Source organism: Lagenorhynchus albirostris, chromosome 16, assembly GCF_949774975.1.
Source record: "Lagenorhynchus albirostris chromosome 16, mLagAlb1.1, whole genome shotgun sequence".
NCBI lineage: Eukaryota > Metazoa > Chordata > Mammalia > Artiodactyla > Delphinidae > Lagenorhynchus > Lagenorhynchus albirostris.
Genome location: NC_083110.1, coordinates 10,810,714 through 10,829,096, shown reverse-complemented (window position 1 = coordinate 10,829,096; position 18,383 = coordinate 10,810,714). Strand labels below are relative to the sequence as shown.

Below are 18,383 nucleotides of genomic sequence, written 5' to 3'. Positions count from 1 at the left end.
AAAAGCATTAAAACAGTATTTAGTGTTAACTAGCTATTATACTAACTTGAAAAACATGTGAAATAAGATGTAAAATGTCCATTAGGGTCAATAATCAAAGAATATAACATATGACAGACAAAAAAATAAAAATAACTATATATCCTTCTCTAAAATTTTACCTTAATGCTGAGGATTCAAGTTAATATTTTTTCCCTTCTGGAAGACTCATCATGAAGGTAGTAGAGTAAGCAATTATCAAGCATTCATTCCCTAATGAAAACTACTAAGATTATTAACAAGAAAATTAACAAGAAAATTAACAAGATTAACAAGAAATTAACAAGAAAATATTTTAATGATACTTTTGTAGCACAAAATTAAACTGAGACAAGAATTAACAAGAAAATATTTTAATGATACTTTTGTAGCACAAAATTAAACTGAGACAGGTAAGAGGAATGTGAGGGAATCTAGAAAACCATCAATTATATTGCTTTATTGTGACATAACCCAGATGTTGAGAATGAACAGGTGTCCTATCAGCAGTCTCCATTTCTCCTCTCAAAGGCACAGTCTAGGCAATATATCCAACAAAGAGGTTGTGCTTAGGCTCCAGTCCCCTGACTTGTTATTTAAAAGTACTACAATATATGAAACCATTTATCACTGCAGATTCAAATGACTGTCTGTCTGTCTGTCTGTCTGGAGATCACTTCAATTGCTCCTCAGGCCCCTTCAGGCTGGACTTCTGATTTCTTCTTTCTTTCTGACCCTGAATTCGGTAGAGCTTCTTCCTGAGGTCCTTCTGTCGCTTCAGTTTCTCTTCTTCCTCCTTCTGCTTCACTTTGAAGTGTTCTTTGTTGTGCAAATGCCGTTGCTCCTTGGCTTTCTTCATCTTCTCACTGTGCACTGTACTCAGAGCATCCAGCAGCGCAAGGATCTGACAACGGCAAAACCCAGTGAGCATCAGAATATTCTTACAGCTACAGCATGCTTTCCTTCTAAGTTTCAGGAGGCCTAAACACCACAGCTGATGGCATCAAAGTTACAATCAATTCATGATCCAAATGAATATTAACCTAGTGAAAATTTATCCTGAACTAGGAAATTATAATTTGCATGGAAATATAAGTAGGAGCATATTTACTTAGTAAAATACTTAAATAATGGCCTTGACCACAAAACCACCTTTGTTAAATCACTCTGTGGATACTCTGTACAACTAAGAGCGACTTGCCAGCTGTGTGCCTATTATTCCCCATTAACACGCATAAGGCAGAGCATGACTAAACAAAAGAAGTGAAATGGACTCCGGCCTTTCTTCTAACTTCCAGATCAAGTGCCTTGAATAAGTCTGGCCCTTATCCTTTCCTAATGAAAAGTGAGAATGCAGTAAAAATGCCACGTGTGTTACTGAAAGCATTATTTTCACATCTAAATGCAACATGCTGGAAGCCATCCATCAACAGTACCTTCCTTTCATGAGGCTCCCGTACGACAGCTGGTCTCAGTCTGTCCTTCGGAATCTTGCCTGCCTTTGCTTGGGTCTTGGGCTTGCTCTTAAATGGCAGGGCCTTCTGCAAGGCTTTTGGAATGTGCAGTGAATTAAAATGTTTCTTTTGCCTCACAATTGGCTGAAAAAGAAAAATAAAACAAAGACTGTGACATATATTATGATCTATGTACATTTAAAACTTGCATAAAATCTTCTCAATGGGTTGATTTTTCCACAAGATCAGTAACACCACAGTTTGCTGACCATCAGAAATGAGGACTCAATCATCCATCAGATATATATTGCCTCAATGGCCATGCACAGCTGCAAACAAAACAAAGGAATATATAGAATATACATATTTACAATTCTTCCAAGAAATCAACTGTGCCCATATCTACAGTATGGACGATAGGATCTCAACAGAGCAGATGAAAAGATCCAAAGTTTCTGTTAATGAAAGACTCTGGCCTTATCTTTGGGGCACTGAGACAGGTTTTTCTAGCCTAACAAGAATAACTAGCTTTTCATCTTGACTATAAACCTCTCTGGATTTAAGGATATAGTTATTTCTCCAATGAGCAGCTGAAATGCCCCCATCCCTGATTCTCATTAAGAAGTTTAACTTTATTCTGTTTCTAATAGAAGGCTGGTTGAGAAAAGTGACATTTAAATGACTAATGAAGGCAAAACTCCTTCTACATTCAGTTTTCAAGCTAACCAAATTCTATGCTTAAATTGAGATGACCAAAATTCTTAACTGTCTCAGAAGTAGTTAATAAATTGAAAGTTTTGCCCTAGACCTTTACCAAGGTTGACAACTATATAGAGAATATGTCTGCTGTATCTTTATAAATTTACTGTTAAAGACATCACCCACAATAATATTCAATATTCTCTGTTTAAGACACCAAAATATTTTAGAATGAAAGAAATCAGAGAAATCTCCTTCTCAAAAACAAGTAAGCACCACAGACTGGACAACAGGTACTATGTTCTGAAGTATATTTTAAGAGAAATTCATGGCAATGAATTCAAATTTTATTAACTATTTTACAGAAAAACTAATGTCCGGAAAACTTCTGTTTGTAGCAGAATGGCAGACCGATACCCTGAATTACCCTCTTATTACAAAACAATTAAATATCCTGCATTATCACAAACAAATCTTTTCAAATGCATTGTTAACCTGTGAACAAAATAATGGACGTTCTCAGAGACCAAAACTTGAATGAAAATGGGAATCCAGACAGGCACTGAGAACTTAACATTTTAAAGTACTGATGAGGCCAACTACTGGAAAGGATGTGGAATAACTAGAACTCTGATAAGCTGTTCAAGTCTAACCTGGTATTTCAGTATACTACAGGGATCACACACTGATGTTGAACACATGTACCCTGTAACCTGGCAATCCCACCCATGGGGATCTATGGAACGGAACTGTGTGCACATGCACACCAAACAAGTTGCATATAAGTGTTCAGGGCAGCATTTATAATAGCCAAAAACTGGAAACACTGTCCATCAATGGATAAAACCGACATTCTCATACAATGAAATTCTAATCAACAATAAAAACAAATAAATGTCTGCTATATACAAGAACATGGATGAATCTCATAATACTGAAGGAAAGAAACCAGGCAAAACAGTACACGGTATATTTTATAAAACTCAAAAAAAGGCAGAAGTAATTTCCATGTCAGGGGTTGGGATAGCGGCTATCTCTGAGGTGGAGGTGGGGTAGTGACTGGGAGAGGTCACAGGGGGACTTCCACTGTGCTGGTAATTCTATTGCTTGATCCAGGCGATGGCAACTTAGGTATGCTAAAATTCGATGAGCTGTATACACTTATTATTTGTGTACTTTTCTGTGTGTATGTTAACACTTCAACAAAAAGTTTATTAAAACTCAAAAAAACCCCTCCCCCTTGCTTCAATAAGAATCAGTACATTAATGTTTTTCAAATTAATACATGTATATAGTACAAAAAAAAGTTCAAAAGAGGTATATAGTTCAAAAGAGGTGAAAAGTTTAAGTCTCCTTTCCAATCCACAGAAAACCACTATTACCACTTGTCCTGTGTTCCTTCCAAAATAGTCTATGAATATACAACGTGTTCATTCAAATTTAATGTTAGACTTTCTACTTGAAAATTCAAACCACAAAAAACATTACATATGAAGCTTCTGGGTGACACCCATCTACAGAGCACATGGGTGATTAACTGTACCTTATACAGAGAATCCTTGCTAGCCTTTAGTTTGATGCCATGGGAGAGCCGGAGTTGACCAGTTGTCCGCATTCCTGACCAGGTGTCTTTCTCACCAGCTGGTTTCAACAAAGATGTTACTGGGTTATAGAAGGCCGGAACAGAGACAGGATACCAAGTTCTCATGAAGACAATGTCTGGAAAGAGAGGAAATTTACATTAACATTTTCAAAAGAAGATTCATATCCATCTCGGTAAACAAAAGAACAAAATATTCACTCCAAACTTCTCTAGCTGGTTGCACAGTATTTGAAGAGAGACTTCACCAAGTGAACTACTTTTGAATAACACAAAGCTTTTACTGGGTGTGGCTGGGCGTGCTACACGAGATGCTCCAACTGGGGAGAGCTACAGCTGATGCCTGTTTCTAAAGACCTAAACTACCAGCTATAGTTCACACTGGCTAGAAATCAATAGTGAATGGTAGGTAACATGCTGTTAAGAACACACCACAAAGGATATTTACCACTCATCAGCAGTTTATCCTCAAAGGTGGCCCGGAAAGCTCCTTCTGGAGCCCGGAGCGCCTTCTTGATCTGTCCCCTTATTCCACTGACAGTTCGAATCACAGCACCTTCAAATTTGGCCACTTCCAAAGCAGAATTAAACATTCCCTACAGGTATATATATACATATACATATATATATTAAAAAAATACATACACACAAAGTCAGATATTTTACTTCTTAGTTCATAAATAATCCTTGGTTAAAAAACAAAAAATAATTCATTGAAAGGTGACAAAAAAATCAACTCTATTTTTCCCCCAAAGGTGGAATTACTAGGTCAAAAGGAATAAAACTCTATCTTCCCTGAAATAACACTAATTAAGACTCTATTGTGGGCTCATTAACATGTTCATCACTGCTATCTTTGTAGAAGAGAAGATCAAAAAGATATTTATTGGTCTGACCTGGCCTAGATGGCCTTTGCTGTCATCTCACAGGGCTTGACTACAGTTCATATCCTATTACTTAGGTGCACACACTCAGAAAATAAAGAGACTGCAAGATAAATGCTGATGGTAGTATTACGTTATAAGAACATTTTATGATCATCTTAACTCTGTGTTTTTAATGGAAACACCCTCTACTGATGAAATTTTCAATAAATGTTGCTCAAACTACCCTCCCATATTATATTGCTCTGTGTTACTTAAATATGCTCAGAAATCTAAAGAAGTAAACTAAATATAAAGAATATAAAATATAAAGAACTAAAAATATCAAAGACCAAGTTTATAAAAGATTTCAAATACTTTTCTGAAAACATTAGAACTATATCTTAGACCTATATTAGAATATTTCATTCCTCCTTTAAAAATATACACATTTATAAGCATATGAATATACATATATATATATATATATATATATACCTTAATGAATGAAGTGTTCTTGAAAATTTTATATGGAAAGCCAGTTAGCTTTAATTTCTTCACAATTTTTATAGATTTATCCAGATCAAGGACAACTCCTGTGGCAGCTATCCGGAAATCAGCCTAAAAAGGAACCCCCAAAATGTGAATACAGGAATAATGTCAGCAAGAGAAGAACTACATTTCTCTGTAATGCAACAAATTACCAAAGTGCAATTCACTTACAATCACCTAAGAAAAAGTAAGAAAGAATATATGAACATACAAAACAGTATTTTAACAAAAGCTATCTGAAACTATAATACACATACGCCAAAATTAATGATGATATCTTGAGCATTTTCCTGAGGGTGATTTCACAGTAACACAGTTTCACAAAGATGAATGAATGAAAGGGAATATGAAGATTTGGCTACAATGTTTGAGAAATTAAATTTTGGACATTAAGGATGGATTCCATTTGCCCATTATTCTGTTTTCTTTTCTGTTAAATGAGGCCAATAAAACCTGCTCTGATTGGTCAAATGAAGACTGTGTGAACATACCTTGCTAAACCAGATTACTAGGGGGTAGTCTTATGTCTAGCTGGTATCCAATGTATGCCAGAACCTAGTCGAGTGGTTAGCTCATGGTGAGCACTGCTTAAATATTTTTAGAATAATATTAAAAAGCATAAAATATAAAAGCATAAAAATATAAAATGTCATCAGTACCATTACAATTCTTCTATTTCCCTTTTCTCTACTCTCACACCTTACTTAAAAGGATGCAGGAAAGGGCTTCCCTGGTGGCACAGTGGTTGGGAGTCTGCCTGCCGGTGCAGGGGGCAGGGGTTCGTGCCCCGGTCCGGGAGGATCCCACGTACCGCAGAGCGGCTGGGCCCGTGGGCCATGGCCGCTGGGCCTGCGCGTCCGGAGCCTGTGCTCCGAGGCGGTAGAGGCCGCAGTGGTGGGAGGCCCGCGTACCGCAAAAAAAAAAAAAAAAAAAAAAAGATGCAGGAAATTTAAAAGCAAAGAGAAGTTTACTATAAATACTTAAAATGAATAATTTTCAACTTAAAGTTTCAGGTACATATTCCATAATCCAGACATTATTTCTCAAACACAATCTATAAAATAAATGATCAAAGATAGTTACCATTATGCCACTGACAGACTGTATTGCCAAGAACCCAGTACCCTGCGGAGTGATAGGACCTTAAAGGAAACAGGAAAAAAAAAAAAAAATACAGTGAGCCACACATTCTAGATCCTGCTTTACATATATACTCCAATCCAAAAAAAAAGAGAAAAATCTTATGAATTGGGATTTCATGAAAGGAAAAAAGCAAAACTACAATGATAAAGCTTAAAAGATTTAAATTAACCTACAAGCAAGTTTATTCTAATCCCTTTTTACCCCAAAAGGTTGCTCCACAATGCATGTGCTGTGGGGTGTATTTCAGAAGCCTCTGTCTTCCATTGTGGTCTTCAATATAATAAAGTGGGATGGTCTGAAACCTCCTCCACCCTACAGAAAAAATGACTGGATCTCGGGACTTGAGGATTTTCTTATACCAACGATGTTTCTTCAGACGCATCTGAAAGGAGAAGAGATTTCAGTAAGATTACTGGTACAAGTATGACCAAAGAACCTCAATCGTTAAGCATACAGTGAAGGGTACCTACCTGTACATATCCAACATTGCCCTCACTATTGCCCAAACCACCCAAAATAATTGGGTAATGTGGGTCAAAGTTAAGCACGAATTCACAGGGGACGTTTTCTATCTCAATTCGGACATACATCCCAGGTCGAAAACCCTCATACTGAACTCTGGCTTCATCATCTTGATCTTCGAATTCTGCCCGGTTAAGCTATACATGAGAGGGGGAAAATAAAACAAAAACAATTAAAAACCCATAATTCTGTTACTTTTAATAAATGTAAGATTAACATTTAAAAAAAAGAGCAATTTCTAAAGAAAGGAACCATGTACAGAATTATTTAGGCTTTATCCTAATTAAAAATAATATGTTTTACCTATACAGTTTGTTCAGGATATGCCCCAACTGTTTACTTCTCTGTTGCTCCAAGCTATACTATAGTAAATACAAACAACTCTGAAAGCAGCCCTTAATGTTGGTCGACACTCTGAACTTCCCCATCCACACTTTCTTTTCTTACTCTCCCAATTATTTCACACTTTTTCTCTTTTCATCAAACACCCAGTTATCTCCTCCCTCATCCTCACTCTCAGCTGTTGACTGTTTCCTAATTCACTCAAAATTTAAGCAACCTAAAAGAACTTCCACAGTTAGCCCCTCTACCAGGGTTTACACCCATATTCAGCCTTTTATTACAGCTCTGCACTGTTCAATATAGTAGCCACACATGGCTATTTAAGTTGAAATTAAATAAAATTTTAAAATTCAGTCATTTAATCACTTTAACTGTATTTCAAGTGGTCAGTATCAATATGTGGCCAGGTGGCTACAATATAAGACAGTAAGATATACATTTCCTTAATCACAGCAAGCTCTACTAGGCAGCTGTTAGAGATTATCCATGCCTCTATTTAATGCCAACCTTTACTTGCACCCTAGATCATCCACTCCTGTTGGACTTTATTCCAACAAATCTTTCCTGTTATTTCTCTCATCTTAAAACCTTTTGACTGCACTTCCTCTCACTATTGCCCCGTTTCTCCGCTTATCTTTGAAGCAAAATGCCACAGAAGTTTTCTAAAGTCTGGTTCCAGTTACGCTGCACATATTCTCATAAATCCCCTAAAATTGTACTTGAACCAATATTCCATTGAAATGCTTGCAAAAGTCACTAAAGGCCTCCATGTTCTTAATCCAGTGGTCAATTCTGTCTTCACTGTAGTTAACACAACAGCAGGATTTGAAACAATTTATCACTTCCTTCTACAGTGGTTTCCAGCATACTGCACGTCCTCTTATATTTCTTCTATCTCCTGAGAGCCGCGCAGCCTCCACTGCTGCTTCCTTGTCTCTGCCCAGTCTCCTGAAGTACCCAGTCCTGGTCCTCTCCTCTCCTGACTCCATGCTTACTCCCCAGGTCATTCCACCTATCTCATAGTTTTAAAAAGCACCCAGATCCTGAGTACATCACATTTAAGTCCTGGCCTCAACAGCTCTCCAGAACTGACCACCTGACACTCCTCTTGTCTGAAAGGTATCTCAAACCTAACAGATCCAAACTTCATCTTCCCAGGTAGACTGACATCAGTGAAAGGCTTTCCTCTTACTGATGACAACCCAATCCCTCCAGTAAGTCATCCTTATCTTCCCTCTCACACATCTCACATTCAATCCACCAGGAAATCCTACCGATCTACCTTTCAAAAAAAGTATAGCCAGAATTTGACTCTTTCTTTCCTCTCATCACTGCAACCCCCCACCCCCTCCCCAGTGTAACTCATGTTAATCTTACTGAACTTGTGCCAGGGTAATCCTTTCAAGGGGTAAGCAGATCATGCATGTCTCTCCTCTACTCAAAACCCCCGATGCGGGCTTCCCTGGTGGCGCAGTTGCTGAGAGTCCACCTGCCGATGCAGGGGACAATGGTTCGTGCCCCGGTCTGGGAAGATCCCACATGCCGCGGAGCGGCTGGGTCCATGAGCTATGGCCGCTGAGCCTGCACATCTGGAGCCTGTGCTCCGCAACGGGAGAGGCCACAACAGTGAGAGGCCCGCATACCGCAAACAAACAAACAAACAAACAAAAAACCCGATGGACCGCCATTTCATTCACAGTAAAAAATTCGAAGTTCTTTACAATGACCCACAAGGTTTTAGGTGATTTTATTTTATTATTATTATTGTTTGGTTGCATTGGGTTTTCATTGCTGTGCACACATGGGCTTTCTCTAGTTGGGGCGAGCGGGGGCTACTCTTCATTACGGTGCGCGGGCTTCTCATTGCAGTGGCTTCTCTTGTTGCAGAGCACGGGCTCTAGGCGCGCAGGTATCAGTAGTTGTGGCTCGTGGGCTATAGAGCACAGGCTCAGTAGTTGTGGCACACGGGCTTAGTTGCTCTGCAGCATGTGGGATCTTCCCGGATCAGGGATCAAACCCATGTCCCCTGCACTGGCAGGTGGATTCTTAACCACTGCGCCACCAGGGAAGCCCCTAGGTGATTTTAAATTATAAATGGCCTAAAGCAAAGACTGCAGAACCAGTCTTACATTTCCTAGTCACTTCTATCAAAGGTCAGAACACACTTTGAATCACTATGTTAATGACTAACCAGGAGATACTTCTTTAACTAGATGAAGACCTAGGTTGAGCAAACCCTGTCAGCTGCATTTTCACAAATCATATACTTAATCTGCAGAAGACATATTAGGGTATGCTCCCGTTTACAGGGATTCTTGGTGGCCCCACTTGTCAAAGTGCATCTCAAACACTTGCCATCAACTGTACACATCTTTGCCTCCTTCAGAGTCAGTTCATCAACTCAAACAGCCTGCTCAGCATCCCCAGACGGCAGGGCCACACTATCTCCCTTTCAGCATTCCACAGGCTCCCTTTATCTTTGCATCTGACCTTACATTCGAAGTATCTTCTGAACTCTGACCAAGGTGGGTTTTCAGAAAACCATCCCCAGAGAGCACTGGTATATGCATAAGCCACACAGGCCAAGAATCACGTACACATTCAAATTATTCAGTTATGGTTCCAGGGAGTGGCAATCAGAATACTAAGGCAATGCTTGCATGTAAATAAACACACTGTCTCAAATCACTACTCTGTAAGATCCTCAAAAATGGTGGCCGTGTCTCAGCCATTTCTGCTTCCACAACGTTTAATGCTTGGTACAAAACAGACACTGATATTTTTCTGGTGAATGTCTGACTGAAGAAACAATTAGATAACTGCATGAATAAACACACCTATTTGCATCTTGACCTAGGAGCCCAAACAGGAGGCCCAGAAGCAGGCAGGGAGCAAAGACCTAAACAAAGTTACGTATTCACAGCACTATTACAGCCCTGAAATTAGGCTGATAGGAACTGAGTTTTCTCACCTGTGCTTGTTTCTGCATTTCTCCTTTAAGATCATCAAAGTATGTGTTTTCTCCTTCATCATATTCTGCATCAAACATCTCTTTCAATTTTCTCTTTTTATCCAAATGCTTTTTCTTGGCACTTTCCTCTGCATTGGGGTCAATTTCTTCTTTAACTTCTTCCTCCACATCTTCAACCTTAAATTTCCAGGAGAGAAAATTTTGTAAAAATTTGTGGAGAACTTCTTCTTTAAACATTAAGGCAGATTTTAAAAGTTCTATTTGAGCTGCGAAAATCTTAGTTATGATCATCATGAAAACAAAATAAAACAGCCTTTGTCTCTAAATAACATGTACTGCAACAAGAGACATTTAGACATCTGCATTACAATTAGCTGCCATTCCTTAATATGGCTGGGAATGCCAAACATGAATAAAAATAATAGCAACTGTTCCCAACCCAGATGCTCCCAGATACTGTTCTAAAGAAATTTTAGGGAGAACAGGGAATTATTATTTTTTTAAAGCGGCACTTAAAATTAAGTGGAGGAGAATAATGGCAAGACAGTGACCCAGGAGCTAAAACTTTCAATGACTGAAGAATCATAACAAGAAGAAGAGGTAATAGGTATCACTCAAGAAAATTAACAATAACAAATAAACCAACAACTTTTGGTCCATTCCCACCCTCTTCACTTTTAGGAAGGAATCCATCCATCTCATATGGGGCCTCTTGCAGAACATACTGACCACAGATCAAGGACCAGTGGTTGATGGCTGGCCATGGCCAGGTCATACCTGAGTATCCGGTCCTGATTTTCCCTTGTGCACGTCCCCTGTTTCCAGGTCTTCAAAGTCACCATAGAGCTCCTCTGGGAAAAGAACATCCAAATGACTCCCCTGTAAGTAGGGCCTGCATGTGACACTCTAGCACCACCCAGCACCAAGTGACTATGTGCTCGGCATCTCAAACTTCATTTTTACTGTGCTTATTGCTACACATCCCTAAAGAATCCCGCACTTACACAGCCTTCTTTTTCTTGTTAAATTTTGTCAGTATTTCATCACCTGTTTAGGTTAAGGAAATGGGCCCAATCTACTTTTCCATATTCTATTTCAAAATGCCACTTAGCCACAAGCTATTTTTCCAGGATAGGTGATGAACATTCTGTAGCACTGATGCATACAGAGGTGGCATGCATGGCCCTGCATGTCAGTCCCCAAACCAACAGTTCAAAGAGTGACTTGAAAAGTCATGGCATGATAACAGCACATATGAAAAAGAGTCTCAACAATGAGATCAACACAGCACAACCATGTGACATACCTAGGAAAGGTCTGAGATTACATAAAATACATCATTTAGAGTAACAGTAGTATCCAAAACAATGTCAAGCCCATAAGAAGAGCTCATTAATTTGTTTCTGGAGCTCTAAGTTTAGTTATGGATCCTACCCTTAAAAGAAACAGGCAAGTTAAAACCCTGGGAGGCAACATTTAGAAAGGTATCAAAATATTTTCATATAAGAAAGAGCCAAACAACCAAAGGACGTATAAAAGATGGGAAGATTTCATTTGTAATAAAAAACAAAAAAGGATAAAGTACTTAGGAATAATCCTAACAAGAAATGTACTAGAACTTTAGTTTCAAAATTTTTTAAGTTTTAATATGCTTTTTTTTTTTTTTTTTGCGGTACACGGCCCTCTCACTGTTGTGGCCTCTCCCGTTGCGGAGCACAGGCTCCGGACGCGCAGCCTCAGCGGCCATGGCTCACGGGCCCAGCCGCTCCGTGGCATGTGGGATCTTCCCGGACCAGGGAACGAACCCGTGTCCCCTGCATCGGCAGGCGGACTCTCAACCACTGCGCCACCAGGGAAGCCCTAATATGCTTTTTAAAGGACACATGGAGACACAACTAGGGTGCCAGTGGGACACTGGTGGGGGCCCTCGATGCTCAAGGTGACGGGAGGAACCCCAGAGCGACTGGGTAGGACATGGGGGAGTGAGGGGGGAGGAGAAGTGGAGGTCGGACAGGAATGGCACCCCTGAGGGGTGGCTGGGATGGGGGATGGGTTCCCACGCCTAGAGGGACCCTCAGGGGCTCGGAGGATCAGGCATTTCCCCTGTCCAATTGGGCCCCAGGAGGCCTGCGGGGCTCCCGGGCCAGGTCCTCCTCCCTCCAAGGCCCCCTCCAGTCCGCATTGATCCCAGGGGCATAGGAGGGAGGTACAGGGAGGAGAGGTGGGATATTGGGGACCTCGAAGACCAGAGGATCAGGGGAGGTGCCGTGGGTGTTTCCCCCACCCACTCGGCCCTGGGAAGTCTGCTGGGCTCTCAACCTAGTCATCCGTGCTCGTTCTCCAGGGTCCCCTCTGGCCTCATGGGTCCTAGGGGTGTGGGAGGGAGGGAGGAGGGGGTAAGAGGAAAAGAGGTGGACAGTGGGGGGGAATCCTCTAAGGCCAGGTCAGAGGAGGTACCACTGGTGTTTCCCCAGCCCACCTGGGCCAGGAGGCCTGCTGGGCTCCCAGGCCAGGTCCCCAGCCCTCTGAGGCCCCCTCCGGGCTGCACTGGTCCTAGGGACGTAGGAGGAAGGGAGGAGGGGGGAAGAGGGAAAGAGGAGGAGAGGTGGACAGGGGAGACCCTCTGGGGCCGGGGGATCAGGGGAAGCACCACGGGCATTTCCCCCACCCACTCAGCTCCAGGAAGCCTGCTGGGGTCTGGTTCCCTGCTTCCGGAGCCCTCTCCTGCCGCGTGGGTCCTAGGGGCATGGGGAGGGGTGGGGGTGGGGGGGACAAGAGAGGCCAATGGGGAGGGGTCCTCTGGGATCGGAGGACTAGGGGGAAGGCGCCTAGCATTTCCCCTGCCCACTCAGGCCCAGTGAGCCTGCTGGGGTCCTGGACCTGGTACTCTGCCCTCCAGGGACAGAGGCACTCCTGGCACCTCCTGCTGTGTTGAGCCTAAGCCCCAACCCCCACCACCCTGCAGGGCCTGTTCCAGCCCTGTGGGTTCTAAGCATAGGCCCCACCCACCACCTAAACCCTGTCCCTGCATAAGCCCCACCCCCATAGCCAAGGCCTTGTTTGGCTTTTTTTTTTTTAACTCCTCTTTTTACTACTGCAGTTTTCTTTTACCTTCCGGTTGTTGTTTGATCTATATTTTTCTTTTTTTATTCTTTCTAACATATCTGTTAGTTTTCTAATCTTATTTTATTTTCTCTTTGTTATTGTTCTGCTCCTTTTTTCCTTTTCCTTTTTTTTTTTTTTTGCCACCCCACATGGCTTGCAGGATCTTGGTTCACAAGCCAGGGGTTGGGCCAGAGCTCCTGTGGTGGGAACTCTGAGTCCGAATCACTGGAATAACAGAAAACCTCATACCCCAGGGAATAGTCATCAGAGTAAGGTCTCCCAGAGGTCCTCATCTCAGCACAAAGACCGAGCTCTACCCAACAGTCTACAGACTCCAGTGCTGGAAGCCTTAGGCCAAACAACCAGTAAAATAGGAATACAATCCCACCCATTAAAAAAAAAAAAAAAAGACGATAAAAAAATATGTCAAGTGTCAAGATGAAGGAACAAGGTAAAAACCTACAAAACCAAGTAAATGAAGAGGAAATAGGGAACCTACCTGAAAAAGAATTCATAGTAATGATAGTAAAGATGATCCAGAACCTCGGAAATAGAATGGAGGCGCAGATTGAGAAAATTCAAGAAATGTTTAACAAAGAGCTAGAAGAACTAAAGAACAAACAGAGATGAACAACACAATACTGAAATGAAACATACACTAGAAGGAATCAATAACAGAATAACAGAGGCAGAAGAACGAATAAGTGACCTGGAAGACAAAATGGTGGAAATAACTGCCAAGGAGCAGAATAAAGAGAAAAGAATGAAAAGAATTGAAGACAATCTCAGAGACCTCTGGGACAACGCTAAATGCACCAACACTTGAATTATAGGGGCCCCAGAAGAAGAAGAGAAAAAGAAAGGGTCTAAGAAAATATTTGAAGACATTATAATGGAAAACTTCCTTAACATGGGAAAGGAAACATGGGAAACCACCCAAGTCCAGGAAGCACAGAGAGTCCCATAAAGGATAAACCCTAGGAGAAACACACCAAGACACATATTAATCAAACTAACAAAAATTAAATTCAAAGAAAAAATATTAAAAGCAGCAAGGGAAAAACAAAAAACAACATACAAAGGATACCCATAAGGTTATCAGCTGATTTTTCAGCAGAAACTCTGCAGGCCAGAAGGGAGTGGCAGGACATACTTAAAGTGATGAAAGAGAAAAACCTACAACCAAGACTACTCTACCCAGCAAGGAGCTCATTCAGATTCGACAGAGAAATCAAAAGCTTTTCAGACAAAGAAAAGCTAAGAATTCAGCACCACCAAACCAACAAGTGCTAAAGGAACTTCTCTAGGCGGGAAACACAAGAGAAGAAAAAGACCCACAAAAACAAACCCAAAACAATTAAGAAAATGGTAATAGGAACATACATATCGATAATAACTTTGAATGTAAATGGATTAAATACTCCAAACAAAAGACACAGGCTGGCTGAATGGATACAAAAACAAGACCCATATATATGCTGTCTACAAGAGACCCAATTCAGACCTAGGGACACATACAGACTGAAAGTGAAGGGATGGAAAAAGATATTCCATGCAAATGGAAATCAAAAGAAAGCTAGAGTAGCAATACTTGTATCAGATAAAACAGACTTTAAAATAAAGACTGTTGCAAGAGATAAGGAAGGACACTACATAATGATCAAGGGATCAATCCAAGAAGAAGATATAACAATTATAAATATTTATGCACCCAACACAGAAGCACCTCAATACATAAGGCAAATGCTATCAACCATAAAAGGGGACATCGACAGTAACACAATAATAGTAGGGGACTTTAACACCCCATTTACACCAATGGACAGTTCATCAAAAAAGAAAATAAGTAAGGAAACACAAGCTTTAAATGACAAAATACACTAGATAGATTTAATTGATATCTATAGGACAATACACCCGAAATTGGCAGAATAGAGGTTTTTCTCAAGTGTACGCGGAACATTTTCCAGGATAGATCACACCTTGGGTCACAAATCAAGCGGAACATTTTCCAGGATAGATCACACCTTGGGTCACAAATCAAGCCTCAGAAAATTTAAGAAAATTGAAATCGTACCAAGCATCTTTTCTGACCACAGTGCTATGAGACTGGAAATCAATTAAAGGAAAAAACCTGTAAAAAACAAATACATGGTAGCTAAACAGTGCACTACTATATGACCAAGAGATCGCTGAAGAAATCAAAGAAATAGAAAAAATACACAGAAACAAATGACAACAAAAGCACGATGACCCAAAACCTATGGGATGCAGCAAAAGGAGTTCTAAGACGGAAGTTTATAGCAATACAATCCAACGTCAAGAAACAAGAAAAATCTCAAATAAACTATCTAACCTTACATCTAAAGCAACTAGAGAAAGAAGAACAAAGTCAGTAGAAGGAAAGAAATCATAAAGATCATAGCAGGGTGGGATAGGGAGGGTGGGAGGGAGGGAGATGCAAGAGGGAAGAGATATGGGAACATATGTATATATATAACTGATTCATTTTGTTGTAGGGCAGAAACTAACACACCATTGGAAAGCAATTATACTCCAATAAAGATGTGAAAAAAAAAGATCATAGCAGAAATAAATGAAATAGAAATGGAGAAAACAATAGCAAAGATCAATAAAGCTAAAAGTTGGTTCTTTGAGAAGATAAACAAAACGGATAAACCTTTAGCCAGACTCATCAAGAAAAAAAGGGAGAGGATACAAATCAACAAAATTAGAAATGAAAAAGAAGAAATCACAACTGACAGTGCAGAAATACAAAGGATTTTAAGAGACTACTACAAACAACTATAACCCAATAAAATGAACAACCACAAAGAAATGTACAAATTCTTGGAAAGGTACAATTTACCAAGACTGAACCAGGAAGAATTAGAAAACATAAACAGACCTATCACAAGTAATGAAATTGAAACTGTAATTAAAAATCTTCTAACAAACAAAAGTCCAGGACCAGATGACTTCACAGGCGAATTCTATCAAACATTTAGAGAAGAGCTAACACTCATCCTTCTCAACCTCTTCCAAAAAATTGCAGAGGGAGCAATACTCCCAAATTTGTTCTACCAAACCACCATCACCCTGATACCAAAACCAGACAAAGATATCACAAAAAAAGAAAATTACAGACCAATATCACTGATGAATACAGATGCAAAAATCCTGAACAAAATACTAGCAAACAGAATCCAACAATACATTAAAAGGATCATACACCATGATCAAGTGGGATTTATCCCAGGGATGCAAGGATTCTTCCATATATGCAAATCAATCAATGTAATACACCATATTAACAAATTAAGAAATAAAAACCATATGATAATCTCAACAGATGCAGAAAAAGCTTTTGACAAAATTCAACACCATTTATGATAAAAACTCTCCAGAAAATGGGCATAGAGGGAACCTACCTCAACATAATAAAGGCCATAAATGACAAACCCATAGCAAACATCACACTCAATGGTGAAAAACTGAAAGCATTTCCACTAAGATCAGGAACAAGGCAAGGATGTCCACCCTCGCCACTCTTATTCAACATAGTTTTGGAAGTCCTAGCCACAGCAATCAGAAGAAAAAGAAATAAAAGGAATACAAATTGGAAAAGAGGAAGTAAAACTGTCACTGTCTGCAGATGACATGATACTATACATAGAAAATCCTAAAGATGCCACCAGAAAACTACTAGAACTAATCAATGAATTTAGTAAGGCTGCAGGATACAAAATTAATGCACAGAAATCTCTGGCATTCCAATACACTAACAGTGAAAAATCAGAAAGAGAAATTAAGGAAACACTCCCATTTACCAATGCAACAAAAAGAATAAAATACCTAGGAATAAACCTACCTAAAGAGGTGAAAGACTTGTATTCAGAAAACTATAAAACACTGATGAAAGAAATCAAAGATGACATAAACAGATGGAGAAATATACATGTTCTTGGATTGGAAGAATCAACATTATGAAAATGACTATACTGCCCAAAGCAATCTACAGATTCAATGCAATCCCTACCAAACTACCGATGGCATTCTTCACAGAATTAGAACAAAAAAATTTTACAATTCGTATGGAAACATAAAAGACTCCAAATAGCCACAGCAATGTTGAGAAAGAAAAACAGAGCTGGAGGAATCAGGCTCCCTGACTTCAAACTATACTACAAAGCTAGTCATCAAGACAGTATGGTACTGGCACAAAAACAGAAATATAGATCAATAGTACAGGATAGAAAGCCCAGAGATAAACCCACACAGACTAGTCACCTAATTTACGACCAAGTAGGCAAGAACATACAATGGAGGAAAGACAGCCTCTTTAATAAGTGAAGCTGGGAAAAGTGGACAGCTACATGTAAAAGAATGAACTTAGAACACTTCCTAACACCATACACAAAAATAAACCCCAAATGGATTAAAGACCTAAATGTAAGACCAGACACTATAAAACTCCTACAGGAAAACATAGGAAAACACTCTTTGACATAAACCACAGCAAGTTCTTTTTTGACCCACCTCCTAAAGTAATGAAAATAAAAACAAAAATAAACAAATGGGACCTAATGAAAGTTAAAAGCTTTTGCACAGCAAAGGCAACCGTAAGCAAGACGAAAAGACAACCCTCAGAATGGGAGAAAATATTTGCAAGTGAAGCAACAAAGGATTAATCTCCAAAATATACAAACAGCTCACGGAGCTCAATATCAAAAAAACCCCAAACAACCCAATTAAAAATGGGCAGAAGACCTAAATAGACATTTCACCAAAGAAGACATACAGATGGCCAAGAGGCACATGAAAAGCTGCTCAGCATCACTAATTATTAGAGAAATGAAAATCAAAACTAAAATGAGGTATATCACCTCACACCAGTCAGAATGGCCATCATCAAAAAGTCTACAAACAATAAATGCTGGAGAGGGTGTGGAGAAAAGGGGACCCTGTTGCACTGTTTGTGGGAATGTAAATTGATACAGCCACTATGGAGAACAGTATGGGGAGGTTCCTTAAAAAACTAAAAATAGAACTACCATATGACCCAGCAATCCCAGTACTGGGCATATAGCCTGAGAAAACCATAATTCAGAAAG

General features: G+C 39.9%; 1 protein-coding gene across 2 annotated transcripts in view; it reads right to left on the bottom strand.

Moving 5' to 3' along the window:
- Nucleotides 1-376: 376 nt before the first annotated feature.
- The window catches only part of BMS1 (BMS1 ribosome biogenesis factor), a 46,139-nt gene continuing 28,132 nt past the window's right edge, over nucleotides 377-18,383 (bottom strand). For both annotated transcript variants that reach the window (XM_060126966.1, XM_060126964.1), the window contains exons 14-23: nucleotides 10,942-11,015; nucleotides 10,165-10,341; nucleotides 6,800-6,988; nucleotides 6,531-6,711; nucleotides 6,270-6,328; nucleotides 5,133-5,255; nucleotides 4,220-4,367; nucleotides 3,715-3,890; nucleotides 1,455-1,616; nucleotides 377-922 (exon numbers count right to left, since the gene is read on the bottom strand). In XM_060126966.1, coding sequence (XP_059982949.1) covers nucleotides 692-922; nucleotides 1,455-1,616; nucleotides 3,715-3,890; nucleotides 4,220-4,367; nucleotides 5,133-5,255; nucleotides 6,270-6,328; nucleotides 6,531-6,711; nucleotides 6,800-6,988; nucleotides 10,165-10,341; nucleotides 10,942-11,015 — 1,520 coding nt within the window. In that variant the 3' untranslated portion in view covers nucleotides 377-691. The remainder of the gene's footprint in view (nucleotides 923-1,454; nucleotides 1,617-3,714; nucleotides 3,891-4,219; nucleotides 4,368-5,132; nucleotides 5,256-6,269; nucleotides 6,329-6,530; nucleotides 6,712-6,799; nucleotides 6,989-10,164; nucleotides 10,342-10,941; nucleotides 11,016-18,383) is intronic.